Raw genomic sequence first — 20710 nt, forward strand, 5'->3', positions numbered from 1 at the left:
ATATATATATATATATATATATATATATATATATATATATATATATATATATATATATATATATATATATATATATATATATATATATATATATATATATATATATAATATATACATATATGTATACATACATACATATATATACATGTATGTATATACATACATACATGTATATATAGGTATGTGTATATATTTGTATACATACATATATATATATATGATATATATATATATATGTATGTATGTATGCATGTATGTTTGTCCTTTATGCATTCTCTTCTTTCCTTAGGACGACATTGGTATTTTCATGCATAAAAAAATATTTCGACAGGTAAAAGAAAGGACTGGAAGCAATTTTGTTCAGTAAAGTAAGGAAATGACCTCTGAGAAGTCCAGTGAATGTTGGGAACACTTCAGAAGAATAACATACATATATATTTAAAATATACATACATAGATTTTTTATACCAGTTGGATAAGCTGACTTGTATAAGCTATACTCTTAAATGTTAATTTACTAATTAACCTTCATGTTAGTTAGAGGTTAGTGTGGAATACTTGGTGACGAATATTAATTCTAGTTTTCAGTTTCTTGTCTTTTTTCATATGAAAGGTAATGTAAGGTTACCTAAAAGCATATTTCCGTCAGAAATAAAAAACGTTTCGTAGTTTCATTTCAAGTGGTTGTATGGCTACATATTCAAATGGTAAGTGAAACCAATTTTAATGACCGTTTCCGATCCTATTCTAATGCCTAAAAAACCAATTTTACACGCATAGACTAATTCCTCCACAGATTTCAAGTGAAGATGGGCCTAAGAAAGGCCAGATTAATGGACCCGACACATACTGCTGGATCTTCTACGCTGTTCGTGGCGTCTCCCGCGGCTCCTCCGCCTCCCTCTTGGGCGCTGTTGCTCTTGCTGCTGCTGCTGCAGCTGTTGCCTTTCTCCGGGGTTTGGTCTTCTTGACCTAGTGCTAGGGGGTCTCTTCTTTCCTCTTTTCCCGCGGCGGCGACGATTTCGTGACGTCACGGCTTCCTCACTGATGAGTCCTCCTCCCTCTGTATTCCTTAGCTGCACAGAAACATCGGATTGCTCCTCTTGGTTCCTTGGATGCGTCATTGCATCTGGCTGTGTATCATAGTCTCCTGGATGTGTTAAAGCGACGAGCGGGGTGGTTACAATCTCAATAGGCCTCTCTTTATGCAGAGATATCTCGTCAACGTCAGTAGAATCATCTCCCCTCTGAGAGCTTGTGTTGTTCAGGAGAGAAGCTGGGTCAATGATTGGTTCTTCATCATATAGATGGGGTGGATATCGTCTGTTAGCTATGCTGACGGTCTGTCTTCCAAAAGTGCCATCCCTTGGCAAAGTTTCTAGTAGAGGTGCCGTTGGAAAGTTCATCAGTGCGTGATTCTCAAGCACTACAATTGGTTCTATGGCTTCGTAGGTCGCTTCTTCAGGTTCGGTTCCTTCGACATTTTGCGACGGGGCAGACGGATATGTATCAGGTGCTCCATCTATGACATCTCTCCTGACTGTGTATAAAGAATCCACGGCGTCATCTTTCACTGGATTTTCCTCTTCAGCTTCTTGATGTGTTAAACCTGAAGTAACATCCGGCAATACTTCTAAGTTCTGGCTATCATTTGTGGCTTCCGGTAACAAACAAATATTGGTGACATCAGCAGTGAAATCTGACGTGGAATCATGCAATAAATCTATGCTCTCGACATCATTCGTGCCTTCATGTAACAGGTCAGTATCAGTAACATCGGCAGTGAAGTCTGAGGTGATATGCAACAAACTGATTTTCTCATTATCATTTGTAACTTCCTGCAACAGATCAGTATTAGTGACAGCAACAGTGGCCTCTGCTGAAAGATCTGTAGTATGGGAATCAGTCAAGTGTTCTTTCAACAGAGCTGTGCTTTGGGCATCAGTAATGTTCCCTGTTAATAAATCTGTCGTTCGAAGATCACCAACGGATTCCTTTGACAGACTGTAACTGTGGGTGTCACTCCACATGTGTTGGTGATCAATAGTGGCTTCTGTTATTTTCTCTGTATTTTGCGTACTGGTCAATGTCGTCTTTAAGAGATCTTCCTTTTGTATATCATGGTTGCTTTTATTTAACAAATCTGAATTTTCTATGTTTGCAAAATCGTCTTCTAACCGATTTGATGTCAGAAAATCAGGAATGCCCTCTTGTAACATCATGGATTTTTGCAGCTCCACATCGTCACCTTCAGTTGCTAATGACTTCTGGTAGTTAGAGACAGTTTCTTTGACTAAAGTTGATTTTTGCAAAGACCATGAACTGGAGTGCTCTAAGTCTTTCTTCCTCCGGTTCATTTGCAAAGACATGGCGCGTTTCAGAGTAGACGAAGATTCATCACTTTCATAAGCTTCACCATCCTCCGAATCGTTAACCTGCTGACGATCTTTCTCTCCAAAGAGCGACAGAGTCACTGACTTGTCAGCATCTAAGACCGCCAAAGCTTTGCTGTAGCCCTTGGGTCCCTGGTGGGTCCTAAGTATCTGGAAGGTATCATTCAGGATAGGAAGCTCAACTTCTCGAATAATGGAAGACTGCTGAATATCAAGCTCTTTCAACAAAGAAGTCATCTTTCTGATGTTCTTTACATGCTCATTTGTGGAAAGCAGGTTTTCCCCTCTTTGCACCTGAAAAATAAAAGTTAATTTTAGAATCATCCTTAAGTTCTTATTTCTTAAAATGTTTATAATCACTGACAAACACAAATGTTTCATTCTGATTATTTTTGGTGGGGATTACTTTTCCTCACTTTACACACATTATGACATTTGTTTAGCTAGTGCTGACGACAGAACTGCTGTTTGTTAAAGATATACATGCAAAACGAAAAAGATTGAAAGCGAGAAGAAAAACTTGTATAAAAACCGAAAGTGCCTTTTTGAGAACATCAAGCTTTTAAAATATTAATATTTTTTTATGAACAATCTTGCTAGCCAAGGAACAGAACTTCATGGGTATATCCCGAAATTCTGGCGAAACAGTTTTTATGTACTCTTAACATACTTAAAATGCAAGTTAGACTATTAAGGTAAGGCAAGCAAGTGTACACAGTGTAATTCACTCCGTACCAGGTTCTGAAGAGCCTCTGTGTGATGTTGAAGAGCTTGATGATATTGAGCGGCGTGGGTGAGGGCGGCTAAGACCTTTGAGTGGGAGTGACGCAACATGCCGCACAGCCACCGGTACACTTCCATGTGTGTTTCGTGAGCACTCAGGCTGTCGTTCACGTAGCCTTGTAGGACATCCGTCCTTCGGACGAGCTCTTCCTATAACGACAGAATGTCAAGAAATACTGAGGCTTCATACGACCTCTACTGAGAAGCCTACAAAGAAATCAGTGTCGACAGGAATGAACTTTTAGATACTATTAGCCTCATGCCACTGAATGGCAGATAAAACCTCTTACCTCTACTGCTGTACTGACTTGGATTTTGGTAAATCAAGGCATTACTACTTTATGTGTTATCTGCTTCTTGATGCCACTCAAATTTTGCCTTGTTTCAAGACTATTCTGTTAGAAGGCTTGTTAGGAATAATAATCATTGATCTTACCATATATGGAAACTGACTCCTTGTAAATACTGCCTTGTTTCTGATAAGTTGTTTTTATTCTTATGTTCCGTAAAAATTTCTTGTTTCAGATTATAAAATGTTTGATGGAATCAGTAAAATCAGAAATGAAAACATTTTGCTAGAATTATTTCAGTCTGCACATTGAACTACCCACGTTACCTGTAGATATCTCATCTTTTCATCAATGGGTTCTATGATATGGTCGCCACACTCAGGAGCAGCTACTTTTGAACAAGTCTCACACCAAAGTACCAGTCTGGAAAAAGGACAAAACTTAACACCAGTCGGAATATCAAAACATGCCTATGTTGAAATGGCCATGAGGAACAGATCCTTAACTTGCAGTTGTTTGGTAAAAATTATCATTGTTATTGCACCAAATCAAGGGCCGTCCTCAAAGTTCAAATTCCAAGTTAAGTGTTAACATGGAAAATGAACTTTGTGGTGAACGTGGAGAAAAGGGAATTTGGGTGGCTTTTGAGGAAGAACAAGTGTCGTTTGTATGTACAATACCCATTTAGTACCAAAGAGAACAATTTAATGTACTGCTGGAACAAGTTCAGGTATTACCCTTTGATGGTACAAATTTGGCTAAATTTTGACTGGCCATTGAATGAAAATGAAAAAGTGAAGATTATAAAGCAGTCTGGTCTATTCCACAAATTGCTGAAATGCAAATGAACACGCAAAATGAATGTAGGAAAATAAGAATTGGAATTCATGGAGTAGCGCATATCTAACTTCTGTGTTGACCTAAATTGACTACTGTACAACATTCCAAATAAAAATACATTCTCATTTATGACACTGATGGCTGTGAGCCACAACATGACAGTTGGGCTAATCCTGAATATATGATCTAGTTCTCGGATGTAAAATCTTATTGGAAAACTACTTTATTTATAGCTATATATTTTTTGTTATCTTGAAAGTTTTATCAGAAAAAAAGTTCGATAGCCAATTATTAGCATTACTCGCTTTCACCTTTAATATATAAGTGTTTATCGTTTCAAATTCCACGCTGGCATTCTCTCAATTTCTTCACAAGTTTGTTGACATACTAGTTAGATTCCTTTTCAATTTTACAGTTGTGATAACAATCAGTAGTCAACAAAGAGCACAAAGGCATTCAGCTAAGAATCTAGATTAGATAAGATCTACACTCCGAACATGTAAGTGACTGACGACCACATTCATATTACATTTATAATCTTTGGTGTTTGATTTACTTGGGCCACAATATTCATTAAACAAATTTAAAGTGTTATCTGCTCATTTTCCAACAGAGTGTAAATGATGTATTAGTTCATTGTACATGTATTGTCATCTGTGATTACTGAGAGCTTTTCTGATTCAATTATCACTAACAACCTTCAGGAAATTTAGCACAACCTGTCAGTCGAGCATCTCAAGTGATTTAATTGGCTGTTTTGCAGTACCGTGTCATGCTGCAGTTTAGGCATTCGATGCAAAACTTTAAAGGACACAGTACGCAACAAATCTACATACAAGATGGTAGACAAGTATTTCTGTACAAGCCACATAAAATGAGTTATGTTGCCTTAAGGACCTTCAGAGCCTCCTCTTACCTTGGCGCAGGCGCACTACTAGATAATCCACTGAGGTAGAAGTTGGTCTGCAGTAAATGGGGATCTTCGATGAAGGTCCGCGTTCGACACATCGGACATCGAACCCAAGACGCTGTCTCTTGTATAACCTCGTCAGTAGATGTGTTCAGGGAACCCATGGACTCTCGAGACGCACTGAGTTGCTGCAGATCGGAGGCTGAGTGCTCTGCCGATGCTCTAGGTTGCTTCTTTTTGGCAGTTCTTTGAAGTCCTCCAGCGCAGGTGACGCAGATAGAGTGGTGGCAAACCAAGAACTTGGGAAGACGATCGGATGCATTCCATGTTTCCAGACAGACTGGACAGATAGTTGAAGGCGCTTCGTCAGAGGATACTTCCTAGAAATGATGAAGTCAAGAGGTGTTACAAGCAGCTCAGTGAGGAAAAACATTATTAATAATAAAGATGTCGGCAGTGATTATAACAGCCTCTGAATGTGTGATGCTGTTAAGGCTTTGTGATAATTCTTATTCTTATAGAACATCTGATCATAAAATAGTTGCAATAGGTAATAGGTACTATATATATAGGGTGACCATTTATCTGAGGTGTGAAAGGGGGACACCCATATAAATTAACATGTAAGCATAACCTCCTAATATATATATGTATATATATATATATATATATATATATATATAACTATATATATATATATATATATATATATATATATATATATATATATATATATATATATAGAGAGAGAGAGAGAGAGAGAGAGAGAGAGAGAGAGAGAGAGAGAGAGAGAGAGAGAGAGAGAGAGTTACAGAATTGCAGCTGCTTGGTCTTTTCATTCTGGCATATGAGATTTTATTCTTCAAAAAATTATATATTTAGGTATACATGCAAACATTTGAATAAACGAAAGAGTATGATTCAGACAGCATTTATTTAGAGCAAGTGTTACTTTCAATAGTAAAATATATGCTCCGATGCAGCTTTCATACAGTTATTCAGTATATATATGAGCGGCGCACTTAACACCAATTAATATTCTTCCTAGATTTTGTTGCACCCGGTAAAAAACATTATTTTGGCTCCCCTTGATGATCCACCAAAGTTGCAATTTGTGTTGTCAGCACACAATGCCAACAATTTAGAAGACAATTCATTATAGCTGAGAGTTTCTTGTACATAGTCTGAAAGTATTTCACTCGTTTCTCCACCTAGATTTTTAACTTCCAAAATTTCGACCTTGACACTATGGCAGGGCAAAAAGTATCCAACCAATAAGGGACACAATTTAATATTAGCGTGATTAGAGCAGTTACAATATAAAGTCACACAATTTTTCTGAGACAAATCCTCTTTTAAGGATTCTAAGGCGTCAGGCAGGAAAACATTGTTCAAAATTGCCTTCGTTTTGGTGCGAGTCCATGCAAGCGAATTGTCAAAACACTTTTTAATAAGTCTGGAGGTGCAATCTACAGAACGGAATGAAAAACTGTGTCGCATTGCATGATAAGCCCAAGTTCCTTCTGCTGCTGCCAAATTCTTTTCTTTTTCTCCAAATCCTTGCTTCTGTAGGAATGTGGTCATTGGCTTGCTAGAAGAGGAGGAGGCATCAGCACTCTTGCGCCTACTAGTCTTTAAATGACGTGCAATATCATATTTTCCACCGTTTGTCATCGAAAAGTACGACGTGCACTTTAAACGCTTGACATCACTTCCACTTTTGTTTTTTTATGAAAGGATATTCACTTTTTGAAAGTACACTTCCTTCTGGATGCCACGATGCCGTCCTCTTTGGAGTGCTACTTGATTATTAATCGACTACCAACACGTAGCAGTTGGACTTAGCCGTACATGGACGAGTGCAAGAGAGGTATGGAGCACAATTCATAAATTTTAAGACCTACTGTAGCTATGCTGCAGCAAGAGCCTTAGAGGTTTCAAGAAAAAATATCTTAACTCTTGTCTTTGAACAATTAGCAATCTATTACTATTTGTGTATGCAATGGGGGACAGAAGGCGGGCACATTCCGTAAAGGGGGACATTAGTACGTCCCCCGAAGGTAGTGATTTTTAGGGGGACAGAGATTCGAATTGGGGGTCTGTCCCCCGCAAAGGGGGACGTCTGGTCACCCTATATATATAGTAAAAGGTAACGGACTCGTAAACAGTGCCGAACCAAAGGTTGAGACGAAAATGCATTTTACGCTTATACTTTTGCCTTTACGAACTGCTCATACCTGACAAGCACAAAACACATACACACATATATATATATATATATACATACATACGTATGTGTGTATGTATATATGTGTGTGTGGGTGTGTGTATGCATATGTATATGAGTGTATGACCTCCCTTTGTCCGGAGATATTCTTTGGCAAAAGAAAAAAATTCCCGATAGCCATAAACTTCATGAAAGAAATTGGTTTCGTTACAATTTCCTTAAACGCAGCGACTTACTTGAAAGTACCCAATGACATTCTGTTTGCTCTTGAAAACATCCGCGGACCAAAGCCTTATTAAACGGCCAACCTATAATGGAACATCGGTGCCACATGCTACCAACGTGTATACCACATTAAGAAGTTATTCGTGATGCACGTCCCGCACAGACGTGCACTTGAGTAATTTAATCACATTTCTGAAAAACTTCATCTATTCACGGTTCATCTGCTCATGACATTCGAGCAATGAAGATACTCCTTGGTGTTCCCTTAAAACATTGTGAGGATATTTTTTAGAATATTGTAATATAAAGAATTTGAAAAGCCCTACTCTCTCTCTCTCTCTCTCTCTCTCTCTCTCTCTCTCTCTCTCTCTCTCAGGAGCCAGACAAATTTGAGTCGCAACGATATTAAAACCAAAGAAATACAATTTCTCTTTCGTTAAACACCTCTCTTTCTCTCAGAAAGTTTTCGTGGGCTGGAGGGGCTATACACACGGAAACCAAAAGTGATAATTTCCTGATGAGATATTAAGAAATTCCTCACACTTGATTTCTTCCCCTTCTCTTCCCTTTTTCATGAACATCTCTTCTCGTCGCCTTTCCTCGTGAAATTGGATGGAACTGAGCGATTCCTTGAACTATCTGTTATCTGTGCAGCATCTGGTTATTAAGAAGGAGCCGCAGTGCTTTCGGGTCTTAGTGAGTAATCAACAATTTTTGGCCCAGAGAGAAACAGGTCTTTATGTTTGCATAGCTGTACTGAGGGCGAATCCCATCTGTCTTTCCGTAAACATTCATTTGAAACATTTCTCTCTCTCTCTCTCTCTCTCTCTCTCTCTCTCTCTCTCTCTCTCTCGTACAGTTTGCAAGGATTACACGAAATGTGTGTTAGTCTAACTTTCTCCCTCAGTAAATTACAACAAAGAAATATTTTTTCCTCTCGCAATAAGTACCTCTCTCTCTCTCTCTCTCTCTCTCTCTCTCTCTCTCTCTCTTTCAGGAATGGACTTTGTCGTAATGAACGGAGATATACCAGCGTCGTTCTTTCCTCTAAAGTCATCATTCCAAAATACACATGACAATAAACCGCATTTATGTCTGACGTAAGAAACTTTGCCGATGCTCAACAGAACTGCGTAGTTGTAGAGAATCCTGCTTCAAACTTGAATTTTGGAAGACTTCATGGATGTCAGATTTCTCTCTCTCTCTCTCTCTCTCTCTCTCTCTCTCTCTCTCTCTCTCTCTCTCATCGGAGTTACTTGTTCCGTTCAGCGCTTCTCTCTCCCTTCTCGAAAATGAGTTCCATTTCGACGCTTTCTATCATTCTCTTCTCGATCCCACTCATTCCCACCTTATCTATCCAAAACAAACAAGAAACGAAAAGGAAAAGGGCCACTGGAATTGTTTCACTCACTGAAATGAGTTCTTTCTTTTCTTGACTATTTTTCCGTGAACTATTTAGCAAAAGAAAATCGGGATGTAACGCTGTTGACTGAAACTTTCCAAACATTGATTTTATTTATTTATTAATTTATTTCTTCTCACAAATTTATTAAAGTCGTTCACAGTTTTTTCTCCTTTCTTCTTTTTCTTTCGTCATTCCTCCACAGCTTCTTCTTCTTCCTGGATTCTCGACGAAAGCTGATCGCACCCAGCGAGGTTTTTGTGATCCTGTGATGTGTCATGTTATCTTCCCATGTCAGACGCTATCAGCCATCCATTATCTTTGCTGTGGGCGGGGAGTTCACCCAGTCAGGTATCTTATAAAAAATCTGACTTTGAATTTTGTATAGATGTACAAATGATTCTGTGCTGTTTCTTTTTATTAACAAAAACTAAAAATTGAACTCGTGTTTTTTCATTCAGTGAATCATTAGATCATTTGCCGTTAGTATTGCCATTTAATGTAATCTTGCCTAGGGTGGAGAATCGCTTTCTCTCTCTCTCTCTCTCTCTGCCAGCAAACATAACACCAGGTTGGTGACAATATGCTCTCGTGGTACACAAAACACAAAAAGGGATTAATATTCATCGCTTCTGTCTCTCTCTCTCTCTCTCTCTCTCTCTCTCTCTCTCTCTCTCTCTCTCTCTCTCTACTAGTGGTCCTCAACCTGGGGGGCGTCAGCAATTTCCAGGCGGGTGGCAAGCCCTAGGAAAAAATTAAAAATTCTCTAATTATATTCATTATTCTCTTAATAAGAGTGAGTAACTAATATTCAGAAGTTTATGAAAAAATGCAAAAGTATCATTGCCTTATAACGTTTAGTTTCCTATAGTCTACTACTCCAGTTTTACTCGTTGGGCTTAAGAATGAAAGCATCCCTTCTCTTTCTCTTTATTTTTCATTTTCCGTTCAATCTGGGAGGGAATTTTACTCACAGATGCAAAGGGGGGTGGTGGAGGGAAGGACCAACCGTCAGAGGGAGGCATGTTAATAAAAACGTTAAGAACCACTGCCCTATACATAGTAAGCAACATGAAATATGTGGTTATTTCCCTCTTTTTTTTTAAGGAATACAATCAAACTATTGTACCTACGTATGCAGTATAGTTTGGGTCTGATTATTTACTTGTTTAATCGCTAAATTTTAATTAATTTGGCGTTTTGTTACGAAGTGGAATGTCAATTACCCGCAGATTTTTTAAAAACATTAGTAAATCATTTTATCTGAACGCTAAATTTACCAATGACACCATTCTGGGAATAATGTCACTGTGGTGACGGAACATATAGAGGCTCCAAAAATTGTTTCTGACTTTAATTAATATGCAAAACCTACATGTTAGGATCTATATATACACAATTTCATTTATTGCGTCATGCATAAACACATACATTCATATGTAATTTACATATATACCTATATATATACATGTATGTATGTATGTGTATATACACATACATACATAGACACACTCATATATACATACATATATATACATATATATATATATATATATATATATATATATATATATATATATATATATATATATATATATATATATGTGTGTGTGTGTGTGTGTGAATAAGTACATGTACCAAAACAACATAGATCATATTGAGAGCTCACTTCCCCGAACAAACAAACACACACACACACACACACCGTATGTAGCTTCTTAAACGAATAAACACTGATACATTTGCCAGTAAGCAAATGGCCAGAATCCCAACGAGCATCGACAGCTTTCCGTTGTGTATTATAGCGGAGCCAAGCCACTTTAATGTTTTTGTGTGTTACCTGCATTGCAATTATACACACACACACACACACACACACACACACGATCACACACTCACACAGCTCCCTCTTCGAAAACTACTGAGTTTCCCGAAGTCACTCCAACTTCCGGGAAGTTAAGCGTGTTGCGTTGATGTCCGATCTCCGCTGTCCTTTGGTAGGATATTGGCATTATTTTGTTGGTGTGAACGCTTCTCAATTGTTAATTCCTGTTGCTCTTGTTTCCATTGTTATGATTCTATTTCTTATTTTTGTCTTGCGTTATTGATCATTGCTTCCGCTGTTTTGTTACCATGATCACCGCTCTCTAGTAGTGTGAAGAATAATTCACTGATTATTATTTAGGAAACGTGCAACGGCAGAATGATTTTTTCCTCCAACATACATTAGAAGTAAATCAGTTGATAATATAATAATAGTATCATCATTATGATGATACTAATTATGATCATAGTAACTGATAACAAAAACGAATCCTAAATAAGATCCTAAAACTGTAACTCATTAAAATCATGGAAAATATCATCTGACTTACGTTTCAGTCGTATTTTGTTGGATCAAAATAAGAAGTCAATTCAGCGCAGTGGCCTATGAAGCTTCACAGAGGTATTAAGGGCGCTCTTGCGTAACTCCTGTGCGTTTTTCCCAAAACACCTCCAGTAGGTCATCACAGAAATCACGTGAGATATGTTGTGTTTGTCTTTGAATTTTGTTATTTATTCGCTCACCAAATATCCGGTCACGGTTTTGTGAGGTGATAAGAGCGCAGAGAGCCAAATACGCCTCTGATGAACAGAGGCTTTATGTGAATACGCAAGTGCGCATGCTTACACTCATAAATACATGCGCGCGCGCGCACACACACACACACACACAAACGCAGAGGAGTTTATGTGTGTGTATATATATATATATATATATATATATATATATATATATATATATATATATATATATATATATATATATATATATATCTTCTCTCTCAATCTGAGAGGGTGACTCCAAAGATGATAATTCCCCGTTCTCATAAGCATTTCGGGACTCGGTTGTTATCCCCATGTGCCCTTCCTAACCCTGGCTACGAACCATCTCAGGGCTTTCACTGGAAGGGCGAGATTGGTACTAATTGAAACCACTTCCCTGCATAAAGGTGGCTTAAATTTGGTGAATCATGGGTGAAAACGGTGCAGAAAACTTCCAAAGCTTCAGCTGCTTCGTAAGGCTCATCAAGAGGACGTCTGTCCCTCCTATTCAGTGATTGCACCTCTATCTTGCCCGCATTCCCGCGCCCTCTGGATACTCGTGCCCTTCACTGTACCAGCGCCGCTTCCACCTCTGGCAACCATGATGTCCCTTTCTCCTTCCTCCCACATTTTCCGAAAGACACCAACTTTTCTCCAGACTATCGTTCTTCATTATACCTACCCAGCCCTCTCAAAACACTCAGTCGCCGCATCTTCGTATCTGTATCTAAAACGGTACTAGCAACACCTCGCCTTTTCAAAACCTTATTTCATCTCGACGGTTTATATCTGTGTTGTTTCATTCGCATCAACATTTACCTGAGCAACCCCTCCATAAACCTAAGTTTTTCCTCCATAGATACTCCTCATCTCTGCCAGATCTCTTGCAGATCGCCCGCTACTTTGCTTGCCACGCCTACTCTGTAATACCCTCATCCTTTCTTCCTTATATTCGTTACATTTACTCCTAAGGACCCATACGATCTGACCACTTCCATTCTTCCACTGAACATGCTGACCCACTCGAGCCATCACGTTTAAGTCACGGGATGACCACTAACGTTTTGATGTCATTTCCGTTGTCGATACTCGGCTCAATATTCAAACCGTAGATCTGACTAGGGCGAACACGTGAAAAGGTTATGACATCGTCCGTAAACCGACCCCTTACATGAAATCTTCGTAATTCTAGGCGAATTCATTACATTACCAAACCCTTGATTTATCAATGACGCCGTGGTTTGATGTTCTTGCATTCTGGCAAAATAATGACGTCAAAAAGCAGTATTTATTCATTATACTAAGAATGGACTTTTCTTGATGTGCAATACATTCGTGACGTGGCAATATTATACGTTCATCAACTTATTACTCGACTAGCGATATTTGTCATTTTATAATAACGTTAGCATGCGATATTATTCATTTTTCCGACTAACTCATCTGCTATTGTGCAACAATCTGTCTGATTGTATGAGAGACTAACTTTTGTAACATCCGGTAAATTTAAATTATGATAAGTGAAATCATTTCTTGCCAGATTCCTCGCATTAATTAAATCCGCAAATGGATTAATCTTACATATCGATTAAGCAATGATCCGTTGTAGGAGAACTGAAGGAAAAAGTGATTCATCTTCAGCTTGAAGGTAAATCATTTCTCCTACGATTCTCCTACAACGAATCATAACTTAATCGAATGTAAGATTAACCCATTTGCGGATTTAATTAATGCGAGGAATCTGGCAAGAAATTATTTAACTTATTGTAATTTCAATTAACCATGTGTTACAAAAGTTAGCCTCTCATACAATCAGACAGATTGCTGTAGAATTAGTAATACCGAATGGGATTTCATTACGCTCTTTCTGAGAATTTATTTCATCCAGGATTAGGTTAAGTTTCCTGCAGCAAACTCCATTTAATTTCTTAACCTTTCTATCCCTATATATCCGAATTAATTAACATTTTGGATTCAAAACACATTAAGACTAAAATTCCATCAAAAAAGGCTATCCACGGTTCGCAAGAAGAATGGTTTGATTTACCAAGAAATCTATGTTATTCAGTATTGCACAGGTACTTTATAAGGCCTTTTTGTTCCTAGCCCAGGTACATGTAATCAGCAAGCCATTCAAAAATAAAACAACAACAGGAATTAGTAACATCGTCCGTCCCTGTAAAAAAAGCATTGACATGGGCAACGTCAAATGACCCACGGCACACCAAGGGCAACACGTCGGTCTTCCTAATTGTTCATAATTATCTCTCTTACATTTCAAACGAGACTCGTTTTCACTGCTGCTTATGTACAATATAGAACATATGGGTATGATTCATTTGTGACTATAAATACAATGTATACGCGTGCCTATATGTTGTTACACGTGCGCACATTCACATATTACTCTGACTTTAGTGTGAAGGGAGCAGGAGACGTTATGTGATAGAAAAAAATGAGATAACCCTTACGAAAGAAATTCGCTTACAGGGCTCGAGGAAAGCAGAGGCTCTCCCCCATCTCTGCTTTCTTCGAGCCCTTAAGCACCAGTGAAAACGAGTCTTGTTTGCAACATAAGAGACAATTATTATTATGATAAATAATTATCTCTCTTATAAGTCTCCGTAGACTTTCGAAAGGGGGAAAATGAATAGAGCGATGCCAGATTAAAATTATTTCCTCTCTCTCTCTCTCTCTCTCTCTCTCTCTCTCTCTCTCTCTCTCTCTCTCTCTCTCTCTCTCTCAAGGCAGAGGAGTGAAGAGAAGTGAACGCATTCTTCGCTCAAACTTGACTTCAAATACGTCTAAGCCCTAAACTATATAATGTTAGGTCTATAATGGTTTGCTTTTCTCTTTTCCGCTATAGCATTCTAAAATGTAAATTTTCACTGTATCTGTGTTTCTGAGGCGTCAAGGGATGTCAGAGGTTTATTGGGAAATCAAAAGACTCAGTTGTATTCCTCTTTTACAATTTTGGCATAGCCGCACTCTTTCCGTACCTTTCATTTCACGTCACGAAATGCTGAATATTGCCTTTCCCATTAGCCTCTCCATTAAAGGCAATCTTGAATAAAAGTGATATTGCGCGTGCTTCGCTATAGAAAAGTTATTAGAAAGACATCTGATTTGATTTTCACAGCGTGAATGGGACTGTATCTTGAATTCGGAGGCTGCAGAACAGAGAGAGAGAGAGAGAGACAGAATTAAATTATTAAACAAAATGTGTACTTCATGACCAGAAATAGAAGCTTTGCAAAGTACGATAATACTCTTAAGCCTCTAAGTCAGTGCGATATCAATGAACGGACGTGCTATTTCAAGTTTGCATTAACACACACTCACACACACACACACACACACACGCTAACGCACGCTAACACACACACGCACATATATATATATATATATATATATATATATATATATATATATATATATATATATATATATATATATATATATATATATATATATATATATATATATGTATATATATATATATATATATATATATATATATTATATTTACTTTGTTGTTGTTTACAAACAAATACAGGGGATGGGTCACGAACCCCCATGCCTCCGTCCATTTGGTGAAGTCCACACGACGCACAGAGGCCAGAAGGCTGTCATTTTCCACCACATTATTCTAGAAGTGTGTGTTACAGTCCGGAAAAGGGAGGAGAGGATAATCTAAAAATTGAAGGCAAGATGGAGTGAAAGATGTATTGGAAAGGAATGGATACCAACATTCCGGTAGGGGAGAGCGCGGCCAAGATAGAAGTCAATGACGTCGTGTCTGAGGAAGTTTGACACGCTGCTGGTGAACCCTCTGTATAGGTGCCGGAAGCTTAGTTTCCTCCACAGGGGGTTAATCCACGACTCGCAGTTTGAGTATGAATGTGGCTGTGATCATTGTGTTTTTTGGGAGCTGGTGCATTTGGAGAAATGGTGGATCAACACCCTTGCAGAGAACTATTCTTCTTGCACCTCCAAAGAAGGCTCATCAGAAGGGGTCAAACTGGCCTACACACACACACACACACACACACACACTGCTGCGCCTGCGCCATTTTGTTGCTAGGTCTCAACTGGTAGGTTGACCTAGAGATCAACACCAGGACACCCTTTAACGCTTGCGGTAAGGCAAGGGCCTGTGTTTGTATAAGACCTGCTTAATCTAAAATCGACCACTAACGTTGTTAGCATCACATTATATGCAGTTCTGGGAGTAAGAACTAATGCTGGCATTCAGCTTCTAAATATATAAAAACACCAACAGCTTTTGGCATTAATTTCATAACCAGCTATTTATATGGATGTCATATTTATCATCGTCATCAACATAATAATAATAATCATAAAAAGTTAAAGAATAGCTATGGTCTTGGTCCTACCATTCATCGTACCCAAAAGCAAAGCACCCATTAGAGCACATGTCTTCACCGAAGTCACTCCTTAGTGGGAAATGAACGCTGTAGCATTTATCAGCCTACATGGTCGCATATTTCTTAAAACATTAAACCTTACTTTTGCTTTTCACCATAGCTTCTGAAATTTAAAATTCACACGTCATCATCAGGGAATTTCTTTTTTAGTTTGTCAGTATAAAAAAAGGTTTTTGTTGATTGTTCTAATCAGAATTCCTGACAAGACCTAATCCTTTTAATACCTTGCCACACCCGCAAGCCGCCTTTGTGCGAGAGTCCATGCTGGCATAAGACCGGTTTGATTTAATCAGTCTACCAACCGGATACCTCATGTGGATGGCTGCAAGGCATGTATCCGCCAAAAATATTTGGCCTTGACTTTTGACCGTCTTCCAAAGGTTACCCTTCTTGAAAGGTCAATATAAATATTTTCGCCAAGTTTCACCAACATCCATTCAGACAATCAGATAGACATACACTGATAAATGCCTTATAATACAGAAAAGAAAATATAACACTGAAGGCACACGACTTCCGTCTTAACGTCGGCATTGGAAACTTCCCCCCAAACCCTAACCCCAAATCTCTCTCTCTCTCTCTCTCTCTCTCTCTCTCTCCACACACACACACACACACTCACTAATGCTTGCACTATGAACATTAAACGTTGCGTCCTAGCTAAAGGTTAACATTATACCTGAGATCTTTTTTATAACTGGATAGATTGTGTAACAAATTGCCACTGTAATCTTACCTGATAAGAAGACATTGTTTCTGTCACAGTTGCTAACTGCAGCAGGAGATATCCAAAACTATATGTATATATATTTATATGCTTTTACTACTTTTTCACGCGTCTTTATAGAAATTTCAGACACTTAACAAAATCAAAGGCCCATTTATTTTGCTTAAAAATCCAAGGGTAGGCCTAATTTAAGCTTTCCGTTGAGAAGCTGCCGTTTACTCGAACAAATTGTATTAGTTGTTGTTTAATCCAGTTCAGAAATTGTACCTATCAATCAACCGCACCATTATTCACTTGTCCAAAGCGAGCACAGAACAGAAATTAGCTCTACAAGAACCACTAATGGAAGACTGCAGACTCCCTTGTGTGACTAATGGAAACCTACCCACGTGACCGTATGTCAAACATGTCTCCGAATTCGTGATACGGACAACGTGAAATAACCAACTTCGTTAGATCAATATTTTTTTATGGTTTTCTAAAAAAACAATCGGGAACTAGATATGTAAATCAAGCTTCAAAATGAAAATGTATGTACTGGAATTCAATTCAGTTCTTAAGTCCAAAATTTAAATGGTGAAGAATCCGAACAATCGGTAGTGTTGCTGTACCCAGTCTTTTCAGTCGGATGAAAATTGCTGATATCTTTACAATTTCGCTTGGTTTCGTGTCATTGAATGCTTAAACTATCACAAACACAATCTCTGCCCGTTCAGAATTAACTTGTTGTTTTACAAGTGCAGAAATCACAGGAAATTTTGTCAAAAAAAAAGCGAATTATAGCCACAAAGTGTGAAACACACATAGTCCTCGCGTACTTAAAGCACTGCCACGGTGATAAGCGAAATCGTGACTTATCTTATCACTAACCCTGCTATCGCATTCCATCAGTCGGTCCACACCATTTCGATTTCTTACTTCCACCCTCCCTTGCCTCGCAATTCCTGGGCTTTTACCACAAGTGAGTTTTCATGAAAGCGTGGTCAGTACGAGCAAGCCGTTAGAACTCTCCCCAACCTTCTGCTTTTCCTTATTCCTTTCATCGCCCTTCTTCCTTTTTATAGATGTGACCATTTAGCGTTTTGGTTAGACTCAGCAGTTTACTTCCCCATTCTTATGATTACGTCTTTCTGGTTTAAGCTCTATTTGGACACCCGGTTACCTTTGTATAAAAGTGCCGGAAAGCTTTACAGTTTTGGTGTTAGTCGGTAGTCTTCCGCTACTGGAATGGTGTTTTAAATCTGTAAAATGTCAGCCTTTGCAATCCCCACCAGTCCACAAGGACGCAATCACTTACATATTTAAACCGGAAACAACGGTTTTTCTCCTCTGGAATCAATGTTAAAGTTAGTTTCAAATGAACAAGTCAGCTTACAAAAGGGTGTTATACGATCATTACTTGTAAATAGGAAATTGCCTTGGGATGAGCGCAAATTTATATATATTGCACACACATTTTCCTCGGTTTCTGATTTAAGAGGTGCCATTTTTCCCTAACTTCCCTCCCGTGTATGCAAGAGTAAGACAACATTCAAAAGTAAAGTGGCGCCTTTTAAATAGAACACTAACAAAAAACTAAGCATTAATCTTTGCATGAAAAATAATTAATTATGTATAATTCAGTAACTCGCCTTCATTTTTTCAGAACATCGAAGCTCAAACGTCAAAGTCTGACATTAATTCAGCCTCAGAAACAATAACTTTTATTTGCATAACGACCAAATTAATATTATTCTAGTCTACTCAAATAATCATGAATTCGTAAAGCAGAACAGTAATAAATTACAGGTTTATAAAAAAACGCAAACGCATACGGACAACAGAAATGCTATCGCGCTTGCACACAAAAGGATGTGCACACATAAACACAGACATACATACATAATACATATATGCATACATATATATATATATATATATATATATATATATATATATATATATATATGTGTGTGTGTGTGTGTGTGTGTGTGTGTGTGTGTGTATATGTGCCTACATGTGTATGTTTAATGAAAGAGAACAGCGAAGGGAATGAAATAGGTACTGTTAGACCAGATACATAATTAAAACAGTTTAGTATGTATAGACTATATTCTGTATCCTGTGCCATCGAAAGTCTATTAAAGATGAAACTCCGTCACAACACACGGGCAGTACCTGAAACAGATCTAGGGAGGTTTTGTAACAATCGTCAGTAAATCTTCAGGTCTAATTATGAACCGTTTGCGTCCGTCGATGTAAACAAAGCTTTCTGGAATAAATAACCCAAGATCCTGACAAGCGCAGATGAGAAAGGGGAAAAACAGAGTGAGTAAATAAATAAATAAATGAAAAACTTTCGTCAGGAATTGTTGTGGCTCCAAAAATCACGAAGTCAAAACACGAATAGGTTGTTTTTGAAAACACTTGCTCTCCTGTCGCATCGTTTGCAAGCTGGTGTGGGTATGGTGTTAGTACTGAACTCTGGTGCTACTATGGGGTTGGGAGCAGGGATATTGCACTGCTTAGGCCTATTACCACCTTCATCGGTGTTATGACGCGACGATGGTAAAATAGTACGATTTAGTACGCGCACACACACACACACACACACACACACATATATATATATATATATATATATATATATATATATATATATATATATATATATATATATATATATATATAACTGCAATATAACTACACCTCGCCGGTTGCAAAACTGGTCTATTTTTGCAACTTTTTCTTTACGAAAAACTTGGTGAATGCATTGCATTTTGCAAGGTTGTTTCCTTGCAGATCAAAAAATTACATTGAACGACTTTCGACTCTGATCTGAAGACTTGATTCAATGAAATTCGGGGTATTGTGACCGTAGACCTCACAACTTTGTATAAAAGTAAGTTAGAGAGGGAGAGAGAGAGAGAGAGAATTTTATAATGACGTAAAAGGACGTGGTGAACTGGGGGATGTCATATTGCCTTGGAGAGATGCTATTCAACAAAAGAAAAAAAAAACAAATTCACAAACTAAAGACGATATTTTGTTCAAAAATAACTTCAAAATCAGTGAAGCTGCTCTCAATTTCACATAATCCAGTGTCCTTATTTCTTATGCATGAATTGGTTACACATCACCCTACCCAGTTACAAGTCGAATATAACAGAATAAAATTTTCACATTCAATACGACTCTGTAGCTCAGTTCATTACATATTGAACTGCAATAAATATAATGGAAAACCATTCCCTCTGTGACATGACAGATAATACTTCCCAAGGAATCTAAAAGTGTTTTATGCAGGAGCCTTTTTTTTAATGAAACCACATATGCTTTCACTGAGAAAATTCTGGCCCATACAGTATACTGTATAACCTAACGCCTCATCTTGGGTAACTTTGGGCATTCTGTTAATAATAACCATAATCACTATATGTTGGGAGTCTTCATTTTTTTTTTTTTTTATAAAGGTAAGTCGAACGAAATCTTAAGACGGAGAGAAAAGAAGTCTGGAAAAATTCTACGCCAAAAGACAGCTCATTTACCACCGAAATGTGTCTTATTCGTTTTTATCCGCAGATGATTTCACTAAAATAACCACAAAAATGTCCTAAAATTACGATCAAATCTGAGTTACATTAGAATTTATTTAAAAAAAGATGGGCTTTTTCATTTCCCCTCTTATTTTATTCTAAAAAGAAAACGTCCGAATATTTACATCAGGCTTATATATCAAATGAAGTTTTTCCCTCTGAACTAAGTTCCAGACCAAAGACAAAGGATGAGACCAAATACAGAAACACTTCTAAATATATTACAAAAGGAAAATGAGGAATCATTAATCACAGTAAAATGTTCTTATTCTTTCAACCCATCATTATATTATCCTTTCATCCT

The 20710-nt window shown here is 37.8% G+C and overlaps 1 protein-coding gene across 7 annotated transcripts in view; it reads right to left on the minus strand.

Annotated features, from left to right (window-relative positions):
- Positions 1-416: 416 nt before the first annotated feature.
- The window catches only part of LOC136853203 (uncharacterized), a 38941-nt gene continuing 18647 nt past the window's right edge, over positions 417-20710 (minus strand). For 6 of the 7 annotated variants that reach the window (XM_067128611.1, XM_067128614.1, XM_067128576.1 and 3 more), the window contains 4 exons: positions 5223-5596; positions 3793-3889; positions 3129-3326; positions 417-2687 (listed from right to left, as the gene is read on the minus strand). In XM_067128611.1, coding sequence (XP_066984712.1) covers positions 831-2687; positions 3129-3326; positions 3793-3889; positions 5223-5380 — 2310 coding nt within the window. In that variant the 5' untranslated portion in view covers positions 5381-5596 and the 3' untranslated portion in view covers positions 417-830. Of the gene's footprint in view, positions 2688-3128; positions 3327-3792; positions 3890-5222; positions 5597-16840; positions 17669-20710 lie in introns of those variants that run through there. The other variant, XM_067128584.1, reaches the window with a different exon arrangement.

This window comes from Macrobrachium rosenbergii, chromosome 3 (genome assembly GCF_040412425.1).
Source record: "Macrobrachium rosenbergii isolate ZJJX-2024 chromosome 3, ASM4041242v1, whole genome shotgun sequence".
In the NCBI taxonomy this organism is placed as follows: Eukaryota; Metazoa; Arthropoda; class Malacostraca; order Decapoda; family Palaemonidae; genus Macrobrachium; species Macrobrachium rosenbergii.